This window comes from Antedon mediterranea, chromosome 10 (assembly GCF_964355755.1).
Source record: "Antedon mediterranea chromosome 10, ecAntMedi1.1, whole genome shotgun sequence".
Classification (NCBI taxonomy): Eukaryota; Metazoa; Echinodermata; class Crinoidea; order Comatulida; family Antedonidae; genus Antedon; species Antedon mediterranea.
Window position 1 is genome coordinate 115,460 of NC_092679.1, and position 12,468 is coordinate 127,927.

General features: G+C 32.7%; 1 protein-coding gene across 2 annotated transcripts; it reads left to right on the forward strand.

Annotated features, from left to right (window-relative positions):
• Positions 1-653: 653 nt before the first annotated feature.
• Positions 654-10,201, forward strand: LOC140059985 (tryptophan--tRNA ligase, cytoplasmic-like). 2 transcript variants are annotated; one of them, XM_072105998.1, is made up of 10 exons: positions 654-723; positions 2,004-2,141; positions 2,722-2,830; positions 3,012-3,131; positions 3,560-3,742; positions 4,469-4,569; positions 4,722-4,834; positions 5,313-5,486; positions 5,660-5,800; positions 8,835-10,200. In XM_072105998.1, exons 2-10 carry the CDS (start codon positions 2,009-2,011, stop codon positions 8,991-8,993), a joined length of 1,233 nt encoding a protein of 410 aa, XP_071962099.1. In that variant the 5' UTR covers positions 654-723; positions 2,004-2,008; the 3' UTR covers positions 8,994-10,200. The 2 variants fall into 2 exon arrangements, with proteins under 2 accessions (XP_071962099.1, XP_071962100.1); XM_072105999.1 differs by having other exon boundaries at positions 688-717; positions 8,835-10,201.
• The last annotated feature ends 2,267 nt before the right edge of the window (positions 10,202-12,468 follow it).

Below are 12,468 nucleotides of genomic sequence, written 5' to 3' on the forward strand. Positions count from 1 at the left end.
CAACTTGATTTGTCGGGGACATGGCGCGTCTATAATTCAATCTAATGCGACAATTTTTTAAGAACATCACACATGTCTATTGACTATGGTAAACAGGAACGGAACTATTCTCTCAGCTCTGCTTCAGACCGCCGTAAAATAGGGCCTGCTGGCAAGAAACCGTTTCAAAACAATTTTTTTCTGGTGTTGGTGCATGATAATTTATTAACGATTGAATACCCATGTATCGCGGTAAGAATTGCAGAGATTTTTTTCTTCTGTGGTTTACGCTACCTTTATTCGATTTTAATGTTATTTAGCGCCCTCATACTTCTAAGAACACCCGACGTCGTGTTATAATGTCAGAAATAGGAACAAATCAATATAGAGCATTTGTAAAGATGTGCCGATGCGTCGGATTAAGTTTGTAATATAAAGGGATAGGCATAATGCAGGCATCTGTTTCATTGTTTTATGATAGTGTACAAATATTAGGCTTAGCAGTCACGTGTGTGACCCGCGGTGTTGCTATCATGAATTACATGCCTCGATGGCTCGCACACTTAATAATTGCAGATTGCAGCCAGCAGAGAGGAGAGAGCAGAGAGAGAGAGATGATGAAATGCCATGCAATGAAAAACGCCCTCTACACACACACGTTGAGTGCTGCATGCTGCGAGGCTCTAGCTGCATGTGTTTTTTGCCAAGTAATAAAACGGGTGTCACACATATTGTTGGGTAAATGTAATTGTATTTCAAGTTATTCTTTTACATAAAGTGTTAAATTGATCAACCTCCGTTAGTCGGTACTAGCTAGCTACACTAACTACAGTAGTAGGTCTAGGCATATATGTTGGGGAGACCTAGAGCTAGCCCTAAACTAACCTGGGGATCCCTAAGCTGTCTGTACCAAAACAACTAGGCCTAGCTAGGCCTACTAGAGGGCCAGGCCTAGCCTAGGTAGGCCCTAGGCCTATATAGGCTAGGCCTACTCTACTGTTGTCTTAGCAATATAAGCTACTGTATTTCTATTGTAAGCCGGACTGCTATACCTACTTTATTTATTTACTTTATTTTTTAAACATTTTTTATTATCCTGTCTGTTAAACCCTTTTTAACTGGTGGTGGTCATGACTTAAAGTTGTCCGCAACTTATTTTGACCTCCATCTGCACATTTGTGATGTTTTTATGTTTATTGTAATTTTTAAGTTATGTGTAATTTTTTATTTTTTTCTTAACCAATAAAACAAACAAACAAACAACTTATTACTGGCCTGGACCTAGACTAGAGAGAGGAGATAGGCCTAATATTATATATGGACCTATTGCGATAACTTTGTTCGTCATTAAATGGTTAAAAATGTGAAAATTAAGTCGATTCTAATAATTATAGCGGCCCGCTATAAATCCCAAAATGCATTGCGTACGGATTGATATTTTTGTTTTTCTTCTGTAATTCACCCACTTTTCGATCGATTGTGTGGCCAAAACAAATGGACTTCTAACTTTTTAGCGAAAATACTTTTCCCCAATTTGTATCAACGAAGTTTGGCAAAAATAGAAAGACAAATGCAGCAATTATACAACATCAGGCTAGGTATATAGCTAGCATACGATGTTCGTATGTTACCAATGTTTACCAGCTTGGCCTACAAAACTAACCCTAGCTAGGCTAGGCCTAAAGACTGTCCACGAGAGGTCATTCGTCGCAAGCTACTTAGGTAGTGCATTGTTTCTCACTTTTTATCATAATTTACCATAAAACGTACATTTAAGACAAGGAATGACCTGGTTTAATGTTTTTAAAGTAATATATATGTATTATTTTTACAAAACGTCACAAATTTTAGGGAAGGTGTCTTTAAAAGTATAATTATTGTTCATAATTAATAATAGGTCTATTTTATAGGCCTAGCCTATAAAAAGTTATATTCAACCAATTCGAGATACATTAGTAAATACAATTCAATGTTGCTTATATTGTATTAATAAATATGTTAATAATATGAATTTTGAAATCAAGAAACAATGACTGAAGTTGAAAAACAGGTTGACGACATGAAGATTGAAGAGAACAAAAATGATGAGGAAGAGGATGATGTTAATCCATGGTCTGTTGTTTCAAAGTCAGACAAAGGGGTTGATTATGATAAACTTATAAGTAAGTACTAATTGAATAACTGTGTTTATAAATTTATTGATCTAGTAGCAGCTAGTACTCCATTGACAAGTTAAGTCCGCCAAAAGTACTCGATCAAAACCATTATCAACAATTTATCCATCTAGTAACAGGTAGTACTCCTATGGCAAGCTAAGTCTGCCAAAAGTACTCAATCAAAACCATTATTAACAATTTATCCATCTAGTAACAGGTAGTACTCCTATGGCAAGCTAAGTCTGCCAAAAGTACTCAATCAAAACCATTATCAACAATGTATTCATCTAGGAACAGCTAGTACTCCTATGGCAAGCTAAGTCTGCCAAAAGTACTCAATCAAAACCATTTATCAACAATTTATCCATCTAGTAACAGCTAGTACTCCTATGGCAAGCTAAGTCTGCCAAAAGTACTCAATCAAAACCATTTATCAACAATTTATTCATCTAGTATGGTACAAAGTGGCTCTCCATACTATCAGTAAAACTTACAGTGCAGAAATGTTGCAAAAAAGCACACTATTTATTTACTGTACTTTCTTTTTTTTTTTTTTTAATAATTAGTATCTTTAACATCATTTCAGAGCGGTTCGGTAGTACAAAAATTGACCAAGTACTGATAGATAGAATAGCATTGTTAACCAAACAAACACCACATCGCTTCTTACGTAGGGGGATATTTTTTTCCCAAAGGTAAGTTATTTTTCAAACATTATTACTGTCGGTACATATTTCTTTTGTTTATACAGTATTATGTATATAGACAGTTTTTCTAAAATAAATGTTAAAAAAAAATGTGAAACATTAACCATCAATATTATTATTTTTGTTGTTAAAGTTTTTTTTAGTTTTTATGTTGTATTTTTGTTTTCAGAGATATGCATCGGTTACTTGACAGGGTTGAGAAACAAAAGCCATTCTTTTTGTATACTGGAAGAGGCCCATCATCCGAAGCACTTCATTTAGGGCATATTGTACCTTTTATCTTTACTAAGTAAGTCCTTCACATATACTTGTTGATAAGAATATTTTCATGGTGTATATCTATTCTAGGTTCATGCTGTAGGTCATCCAATTTCTATTGTCTCATATTTTTAAACTTTTAAATTGTCTATCTTCTGCCATATATTATTGTTATGCGTGTTTGATTTGTTTGTTTATGCTGTTTATTGTGATTGTCTTTGCTGTTTTTTAAAGGACCCCAATTGAAATAAGTTTTTTTTTTCGACTTTATGGGCTATCCTTGCTTTCTAATTTAATGTAGTTGCTTGTAAATTGATTGTATTCATATTGTCTTGGAATCTTGTGTTGTTGAAACCAAATTAAATCAAACCAACCAAATATTCAAGTTTTGTAGGCATAACTTTGTATGTAAATATAGTTTTGGTAGATTTCTGTTATTTTATTAATTATTTATTTCAGATGGCTTCAGGATGCATTTGATGTTCCTTTAGTTATACAACTTACAGATGATGAAAAGTTTTTGTGGAAAGATTTGAAAGTGGAAGAAGCAAACAGATTAGCTATAGAGAATGTCAAGGACATCATCGCGATGGGATTTGATAAGGACAAGACTTTTATTTTCTCAGATATTAACTATATTGGGTAAGTTCAAGTAAAGAGCTTAAAGACACCTTCCCTATGTTTTTTAGATCTAATTTAAGATCACAAACTATATTTAATGTAAAAATAATACTATATGGTCCTATTACGATAACTTTTTTCGTCTTTAAATGGTTAAAAATGTGAAAAATAAGTCGCTTCTAATAATTATAGCGGCCCGCTATAAATCCCAAAATGCATTGCGCGCGGATTGATATTTTTGTTTTTCTTCTGTAATTCACCCACTTTTCGATCGATCATGAGACCAAAACAAATGGAAAACTCCCAACTTTTCAGCGAAAATACCGGGTTTTCCCAAATTTGTATCAACGTAGTCTGACAAAAATAGAAAGACAATTAATGCAGCAACTATACAACATCAGGCTAGGTATATAGCTAGCGTACGATGTTTGTACGTTACCGATATTTACCACCTAGGCCTACAAAACTAACCCTAGCTAGGCCAGGCCTAAAGACCATCCAAGAGAGGTCACTCGTCGCGAGCTACTTAGATAGTGCATTGTTTCTCACTTTTTATCATAATTTACAATAAAACGTACATTTAAGTTTTGGTTTAATGTTTTTAAAGTAATATATATGTATTATTTTTACAAAACGTCACAAATTGTAGGGAAGGTGTCTTTAATATGTATATTTAAAGCTTTGCTAGTTTAGTTGATTACGTATGTAAGATTTTGATCACTGATCAATACTGTTTGTATCTTTCAGCTCATGTTCAGAATTTTACAAGAATATGCTACGTGTTCAAAAGTGTGTAACATTTAACCAAGCCAGAGGTATATTTGGATTTGTTGATACTGATTGTATAGGTAAGATCTTGTGTTTAATAAATAAATATCTATTTAGCAGTTTGCCACTTCTTGCCACTTAGCAGTTTGCCACTTCTTGCCATTTAGCAGTTTGCCACTTCTTCAAACATCCAATTATATCTGTGATTTAATTTTTAATATTTTTCTTTCAGGTAAAATAAGTTTCCCATCAATCCAAGCAGCGCCATCTTTCAGTAGCTCATTTCCTCATATATTTGGTAACAAGAAGGATATTCCATGTTTGATTCCATGTGCAATAGATCAGGTAAGTTAGAGTTAACAAGAAGGATATTCCATGTTTGATTCCATGTGCAATAGATCAGGTAGGTTAGAGTTAACAAGAAGGATATTCCATGTTTGATTCCATGTGCAATAGATCAGGTAGGTTAGAGTTAACAAGAAGGATATTTCATGTTTGATTCCATGTGCAATAGATCATCAGGTAGGTTAGAGTTAACAAGAAGGATATTCCATGTTTTATTCCATGTGCAATAGGTAGTTTTCTTCATAAAACATCAAACAATTACAAATACAATAAAATAAGGGAATTGAAGACAATAAAAAGGAATTCATATATAGGGTTGTGCCAATTAGTGTTTGTTTTAATCTATTGCAGAATTTGTTGTTAATGGAATGAAGAAAAATTGTTTTATAGTGTTTAATGAACTTTGTGTTGCATGCTTTAGTATGTTCTTCTATGAATGTAAAATTTAATGCACAGTTACTTTTACAATTGCTTTTAGGATCCATATTTCAGAATGACACGTGATGTTGCTCCACGATTGAAATACCCAAAGCCTGCCCTCATTCACTCAACATTTTTCCCCGCACTTCAAGGAGCCAAAACTAAGATGAGCGCAAGTGATGCTAATTCTTCCATTTTTCTTACTGACACAAAAAATCAAATTAAAAATAAGGTAAGAATTTTTTTGAAGATGTTTTCCAGTAAATGTAGTTTCTATTCTACAACTAAGTATGCTAAAAAAACAAATTTAAACACTTAATGTGATTGCTGCTGTATGGCCACTTGTTTTGAGGACAACATATTGTCTAATTACTTATATTTCTGTGTTTATGTTCTTTTACATAGATAAACAAGTATGCATTTTCTGGTGGTTGCGCAACAATTGAGGAACATCGTGAAAAAGGAGGAGATTGCGATGTAGACATTTCTTACCAATATCTTACATTTTTTCTTGAAGATGATGAGCAGTTGGAAAAAATTAAACAGGTATATGTTCTGTTTCTTTTATTTTAACAGATATATGTTTCATAACTGTATATATATATAACTGTATATATATGTTTCATAACTGTTAGTGTCCATAGAAAAAAAAAATTATGAATCAATTTGTATACAGTACAGCCTTTATTTTGTAGACAAGTTGGTTACCATAACAACTGCCTAAAAAGTAGTTATTCAGCATCTTGTTGTGTTGTCTATATTTAATATTATTCAAAACAACTACTACTGCTTTTATTTGAAATCAAAATGTATATATCCTACATTCTGCGTAAAGCATTACTCTCATTGTCTTAGTTACCTACTTATAAGTGATTTAGAATGTAGTTACTAAACACTAGAATACTACCGATACAATTCTTAAATGAATGTGAAGATTGATATATACACAGGTTTCCAGTATATTAATTTAATGGATATTTTATGCATACTGTAGAAATGTAACGCAGTCAACCATGCACATAGATGTATTGCTAATGAAAAATATGAAATGTCTTTTTAGACTTACTGCTGTGGCCTATTCCTACAATATTAAAGTTCAGTACATGCAGGCTTAGTATTATTCACCCCAGTGTTTATGTATTGATAAACAATCATTCTTAGTAGGCATATTATATGGCATATTTTCAACTTTTTGTAGACCACCTGATTATTAATTTTTAATCTTGTATATTTTCATGTTGATACATACATATTACTCTGTCTGGTGTACATTTTACTTACAATTTCTTTATTGTGACACATACACTCTACAGTATATACAATGTTTATGTTACTTGGCATCTTTATATATCTCCATAAGTTTGTGTTTATCCTTTTAATTGCTTCTCAGTGAGTTTAAACTCTTCAATAATTAAACATGATAAGTCACATGATTACACTAGATCAAAAGTCATTCTAGTGTAGAGGTGAAACCAGGTGTGAACACGATTCTAATGGCACATGATTACACTAGATCAAAGGTCATTCTAGTGTAGAGGTGAAACCAGGTGTGAACACGATTCTAATGGCACATGATTACACTAGATCAAAAGTCATTCTAGTGTAGAGGTAAAACCAGGTGTGAACACAATTCTAATGGCACATGATTACACTAGATCAAAAGTCATTCTAGTGTAGAGGTGAAACCAGGTGTGAACACGATTCTAATGGCACATGATTACACTAGATCAAAAGTCATTCTAGTGTAGAGGTAAAACCAGGTGTGAACACCATTCTAATGGCACATGATTACACTAGATCAAAAGTCATTCTAGTGTAGAGGTGAAACCAGGTGTGAACACGATTCTAATGGCACATGATTACACTAGATCAAAAGTCATTCTAGTGTAGAGAGGTGAAACCAGGTGTGAACACGATTCTAATGGCACATGATTACACTAGATCAAAGGTCATTCTAGTGTAGAGGTGAAACCAGGTGTGAACACGATTCTAATGGCACATGATTACACTAGATCAAAAGTCATTCTAGTGTAGAGGTGAAACCAGGTGTGAACACGATTCTAATGGCACATGATTACACTAGATCAAAAGTCATTCTAGTGTAGAGGTGAAACCAGGTGTGAACACGATTCTAATGGCACATGATTACACTAGATCAAAAGTCATTCTAGTGTAGAGGTGAAACCAGGTGTGAACACGATTCTAATGGCACATGATTACACTAGATCAAAAGTCATTCTAGTGTAGAGGTGAAACCAGGTGTGAACACGATTCTAATGGCACATGATTACACTAGATCAAAAGTCATTCTAGTGTAGAGGGGAAACCAGGTGTGAACACGATTCTAATGGCACATGATTACACTAGATCAAAAGTCATTCTAGTGTAGAGGTGAAACCAGGTGTGAACACGATTCTGATAGAAGCTTTTTTTCTTATTCCCATATTGTGAAAGTTGTTAGCATACCATAATACCGCTGTATGTACCCAGTACAATATTTTTGTATGTGCCATCCACACCTGTGCGCAATTCAGCTCAGTTAGGCTGCAAGTCACAGGTTGTTTCCCCACATTCATGTTATGTTCTTTCTACCATACATCAAAGTCAAAGAATGTTCTTAGCATAGCATAAAACTTCTGCTGTGTGTGTACCCAGTGCAGTTTTCACTTTAAACATGGGAAGAATTAGTTTACATTGTGGCTTCAATATCAATCTACCCCAAATTGTTCACAGCCTCGTCTTAGTTTTATTACATAATGTATTTTTGTTATTATAGAATAATTCACAGATCTGTATATTCTAATTTGACCCTTAATGAGTTGCAGAATGAAAAACGAACTAATTCATTAGTGTTAATTTATTTACTGTCCATTTCACAAGATTGATTCAAGTCTTTGGACAAAGGTCATTAAAGGTCAATAAAAGCTGTTCATTTTCAGTAATCAATATTTGTGAGTGGTCACTTGTAAGTAGTCATCCAAAGTACAGCTTTTACAACACCACAGATATTGAAAATAATTATTTTTGGTTTAAAATGAGCATTATATTTATGAGGACAATTCACAATTGAGTTACTAGCCTTGACTGACCTTTATAATTTTGATAAATTATTGAGAATAAATAACTAACAGGGCCATTTAATCCCTATTATACTATCAATAACATGTAGAATATAACAAACGAATATAGTTGGTAGCATCTATCCAGATTTGTGCAAAATACCACTGATTCACCTTTATTTAGTCATCAATACAATTACAGTGTATAATTGATGGTAAGAATTTTGCACATAGAAGTTTACCATTCTGTTTTTGCAAAAGACCCTTTTACATAAATCATAACAAAATAAACAGAAACATAAATAAAAGTAAAAGAGGAACGTCATTTCCTATTATATAAGTGTTGTTCATCAGCATAGTAAAGGTTGTATACATTATCAACTCATAAATAGTTCGTCTTTCATTACTTCTTAAAGGTATATTTTTAGCAGTTTTTATTATTTTACTTACCTCAATAGATTGTATATAATATGATGTGTATTTCTGTGCATGTATCATTATTTTATTTGTATACATTTTAGGATTATACTAGTGGAAAGATGTTAACTGGCGAAATTAAGAAGGTACTTATCGAGGTCTTGCAGGAAGTGGTAGCAACTCATCAAGAAAATAGAAAGTTAGTCACACCTGAAATCATCAAAGAGTTTATGACACCAAGAAAGCTTAAGTATACATTCTGAACTAATACACTCTATCTTAACTGTTTATGTGGATATTATTATAGGTCTTTTACTAACATTAATTTAATGAATATATTATAAGGGAAAGCATTCATTGTGTTAAAATTGAGGCACAAGCATAATTAAAATCATCTATTAGTGATGCTAGAGTGAATTTTATTTCTTTTTTATAAAATCATCTGGTATATGAAAAATAACTGCAGTGAAAACATATTGAAATAAATTATGTTATTAAACATTTAAAAAAAATAAATGTTTACTTTTATATTAATTTGATAATTATTTTTTAGCAGATTGTGTTTAAATTTACAATTGTTGAAAATAAAATTATGTAATTCATCAATCAAAACTGAAAAATAAAAGGGTTTTCTCAATTACTAAATATGACCTTACTTAGTCCATGCTTAGTCTAAGTAAGTCTTGCTGACGTCAATATATTGAATAATCTTTTTTTGGTTTGCTAATATCTACTCAGCTAATACTGCTGATATATCTCAAGCTTTATTTTTATATACACTGTCTAATGAAACAGATGTCTGTAAATTGTTCTGTATGGATCATTAAACTGGGATATTCTATTAATCCAAACCAGGATGTTGTGACTTTTATTATTATTGACAGAAGTAATTTATTCACTGATCAAAAAAAATTGTCCTTATGTATCCATCAAGTTGGCTACATTAAAATATTTATAGCACTATTATAGAGCATACATTATTACACTGTCCTTGTATATCCATCTACATCCTAAACATTACTTTTATTAGATGTTTAAGTACAGCAGATCATGTTTGAATTTTACAAAAATTGATAATTTCTGTCTCATTATGATGAAGATGATGAATGAATTGGTCGCAGCGACAGTGATTAATATTCCAAGTTTATTCGCTACTATATTATTAATTTATCTACTAAAAATAATGTGAAGTGCTTATCTATAATATTTAACAGTGGTACCACTACTTATTTTAGATGTACTGGCTTTATTGAATTGAATGATTTATTTATTACGAGAGGTACTAGTGTTTTTATTACAGCAGACTTTATTATTACATGCTGTATATATCCTGTAAATCGGATTAAATGTTATTTATCATTTCTTTGATTACAACTACATAAAACAAAACATGTATCAATCAATTTTGTGATAAATTGTAATTTTTTTTATATATATAATCTTAAATGTTTTTGTGGATTGTGACTCTTGATAAATATGTAATGTAATACAAATTATACCTAACAAGTCGCGAGTAAAGTGTAAATAAATATAAAATGAGAGATTAGCATTTTGACATGAACTATGTTAACGTACCATATTCAGAATATGAAAATCGGTACATGACGCTGCTGCACAGTTATCACGTGAGCAGTGTTATAATTATCACGTTCAATATATCATGTTGATCCATTCCAAATTGAGTTTATTTTTAGAATATAAACAATTTAGTCAAAACAATTTCGAAAATGTTGGAAAATTAGGGATTAATGGTGACGTAATAACGTAGATTTCCGCCGTCCTGCGGTATAAAACAGATTTGAAAATTGGAGCTACGTACGTTGACATTGGTTATTATTCCATCCAAAGTACGGTTCCATTTGTAACGCCTCATGTTGGTGCTGGTCTTTGCGGTGACGTAAAGCTCTGTCTACACTATCAAACTTTATGTAATGTGCCCATATATGGACATGATGATGTCATATAACAACCATATTTGGGCATATCACTACCATATTTGGGCACATAAGACTTTGATATTGTAGACAGAGCTTAAAGCCATCCTCTCGGCTTTGAGTTTCATTGATTGATATAGTAGAGGCTATATATGGTTTGACCTTGAAAAAAATCTAATAAAAGGTCTTTTGGTATTTTCTTGTAGCTTTAGGTGTCAATAATTACCAAAAAATTTTTGCAGCCTTCTAGTTGCTGCGTTAGTGAGATATTGAGGGTCAAAGGTCAGTGACCTTTTTGTGGCATTTGATGGCTCATAACTCCTCAACTCCTGGGTTTAAAAAGACAAATGTGGTTTCTACATCTATGTTTTAGTGGTCAAACAACAAAATAAAGTTTTTTCAAATTTCGGGTTACTTGTGCCATTGGTCAGATAGTCGGGTCAAAGGTCATTGACCTTTATTCATTAATAACTACTGCTAGTGTAGGACCTGAGTAAGATTTGTATGCATTCAATTTAGGAGAGAATATCTCAACTGTTATAGGATAATTTGACCCCAAGGAACAACATGGGATATGTGTCAAATTCATTATCTGGGGCGAACATGCCCAAAATTGGGGTCAAGGGTTAGAAATGTGTGGTTCTTATATCTCGACAACCACTTGTCATACAGATTTGCTTTTGGTGTCAAATTGTTCAGAATATACATATTTATATTCGGTCTAACACAACTTTTACCCAAAAAAATGACCGGAAATGCTTTTACTGACCTTTGACCAAAAAACACATTTTCGGGTTAAATTATTATTTAAAATGTCAATGGACACACTTTGCTACCCAACTTGTATTTAATTATGTGATGTTATTTTTGGAAAATATGCATATTTTATTAAATTTAGACAAAAATGAGTATAAATTAATGTAAGTTTATTTTGGGTGAAATAATTCTAGCGTTGTAATGAAATATTTGGTATAAAAAAGGAAAGACTTAATTGTAGTTTATTAAGTTCTTTATTTGGTAGACCAAACAAAATGGCATTGCAGTAGTCTAACCGTGATGTTATTAGTGCATGGACAAGTTTAATAAGCGAGGAGTGGGTTAAGGATTTGCGAATTGATCTTATGTTACGAAGGTGGTAGGTATCAGATTTACTAATGTTGTTGATATGTCTGGACATAATCGTTGCTGAGTCAAATACAACTCCGATGTATCTAACCTCCAACGATGATGTGATTGATGTTTCTAGCAATGGCCAATTTCTTGAAGTGTTTTGAATGAAGAAATAAGATTTCTGTTTTACCAGGTTAAAAAGAGCATGTTTTTAGTTAGCCAATCCTGAACAGAACATCAACAACACAAGCTTCGATAACCGACTTCGCCTCATTAAACTCTGCTGGATTAAAGCTGATGTACAGTTGTGTATCATCTGCGTACACATGATATTGGACACAATGTCTCTTAATGATATCACTCATGGGCGAGATGTAAACTAAAAACAATACTGAACCCAGTATTGATCCTTGAGGAACACCGCATTTCAGGTCGATAGGTGGATTTGACATTACCAATCTGGACCTGCTGCTTCCTATAGAAGACAAATATGACTTGAACCAATTTAGAGCAGATCCACGGATACCAATAGACGAGAGTCTTGCAATAAGAATGGAATAGTCCATGGTATCAGAAGCTGCCGACAGGTCGAGGTACACAGAAAAAAGACAATTACCTTTATCCAGAGCTAAAATAATATCATTATGCACCTTGAGAATGGCTGAATCTGTACTGTGGTGCTGGTTGAAGAGGG

Coding starts and splice junctions, on each gene's coding strand:
- LOC140059985 (XM_072105998.1), top strand. CDS start 2,009: ATGACTGAAGTTGAAAAACAGGTTGACGACATGAAGATTGAAGAGAAC. Junction 3,132..3,559: donor GTACCTTTTATCTTTACTAA/GTAAGTCCTTCA, acceptor TATTTATTTCAG/ATGGCTTCAGGATGCATTTG. Junction 4,570..4,721: donor TGTTGATACTGATTGTATAG/GTAAGATCTTGT, acceptor TTTTTCTTTCAG/GTAAAATAAGTTTCCCATCA.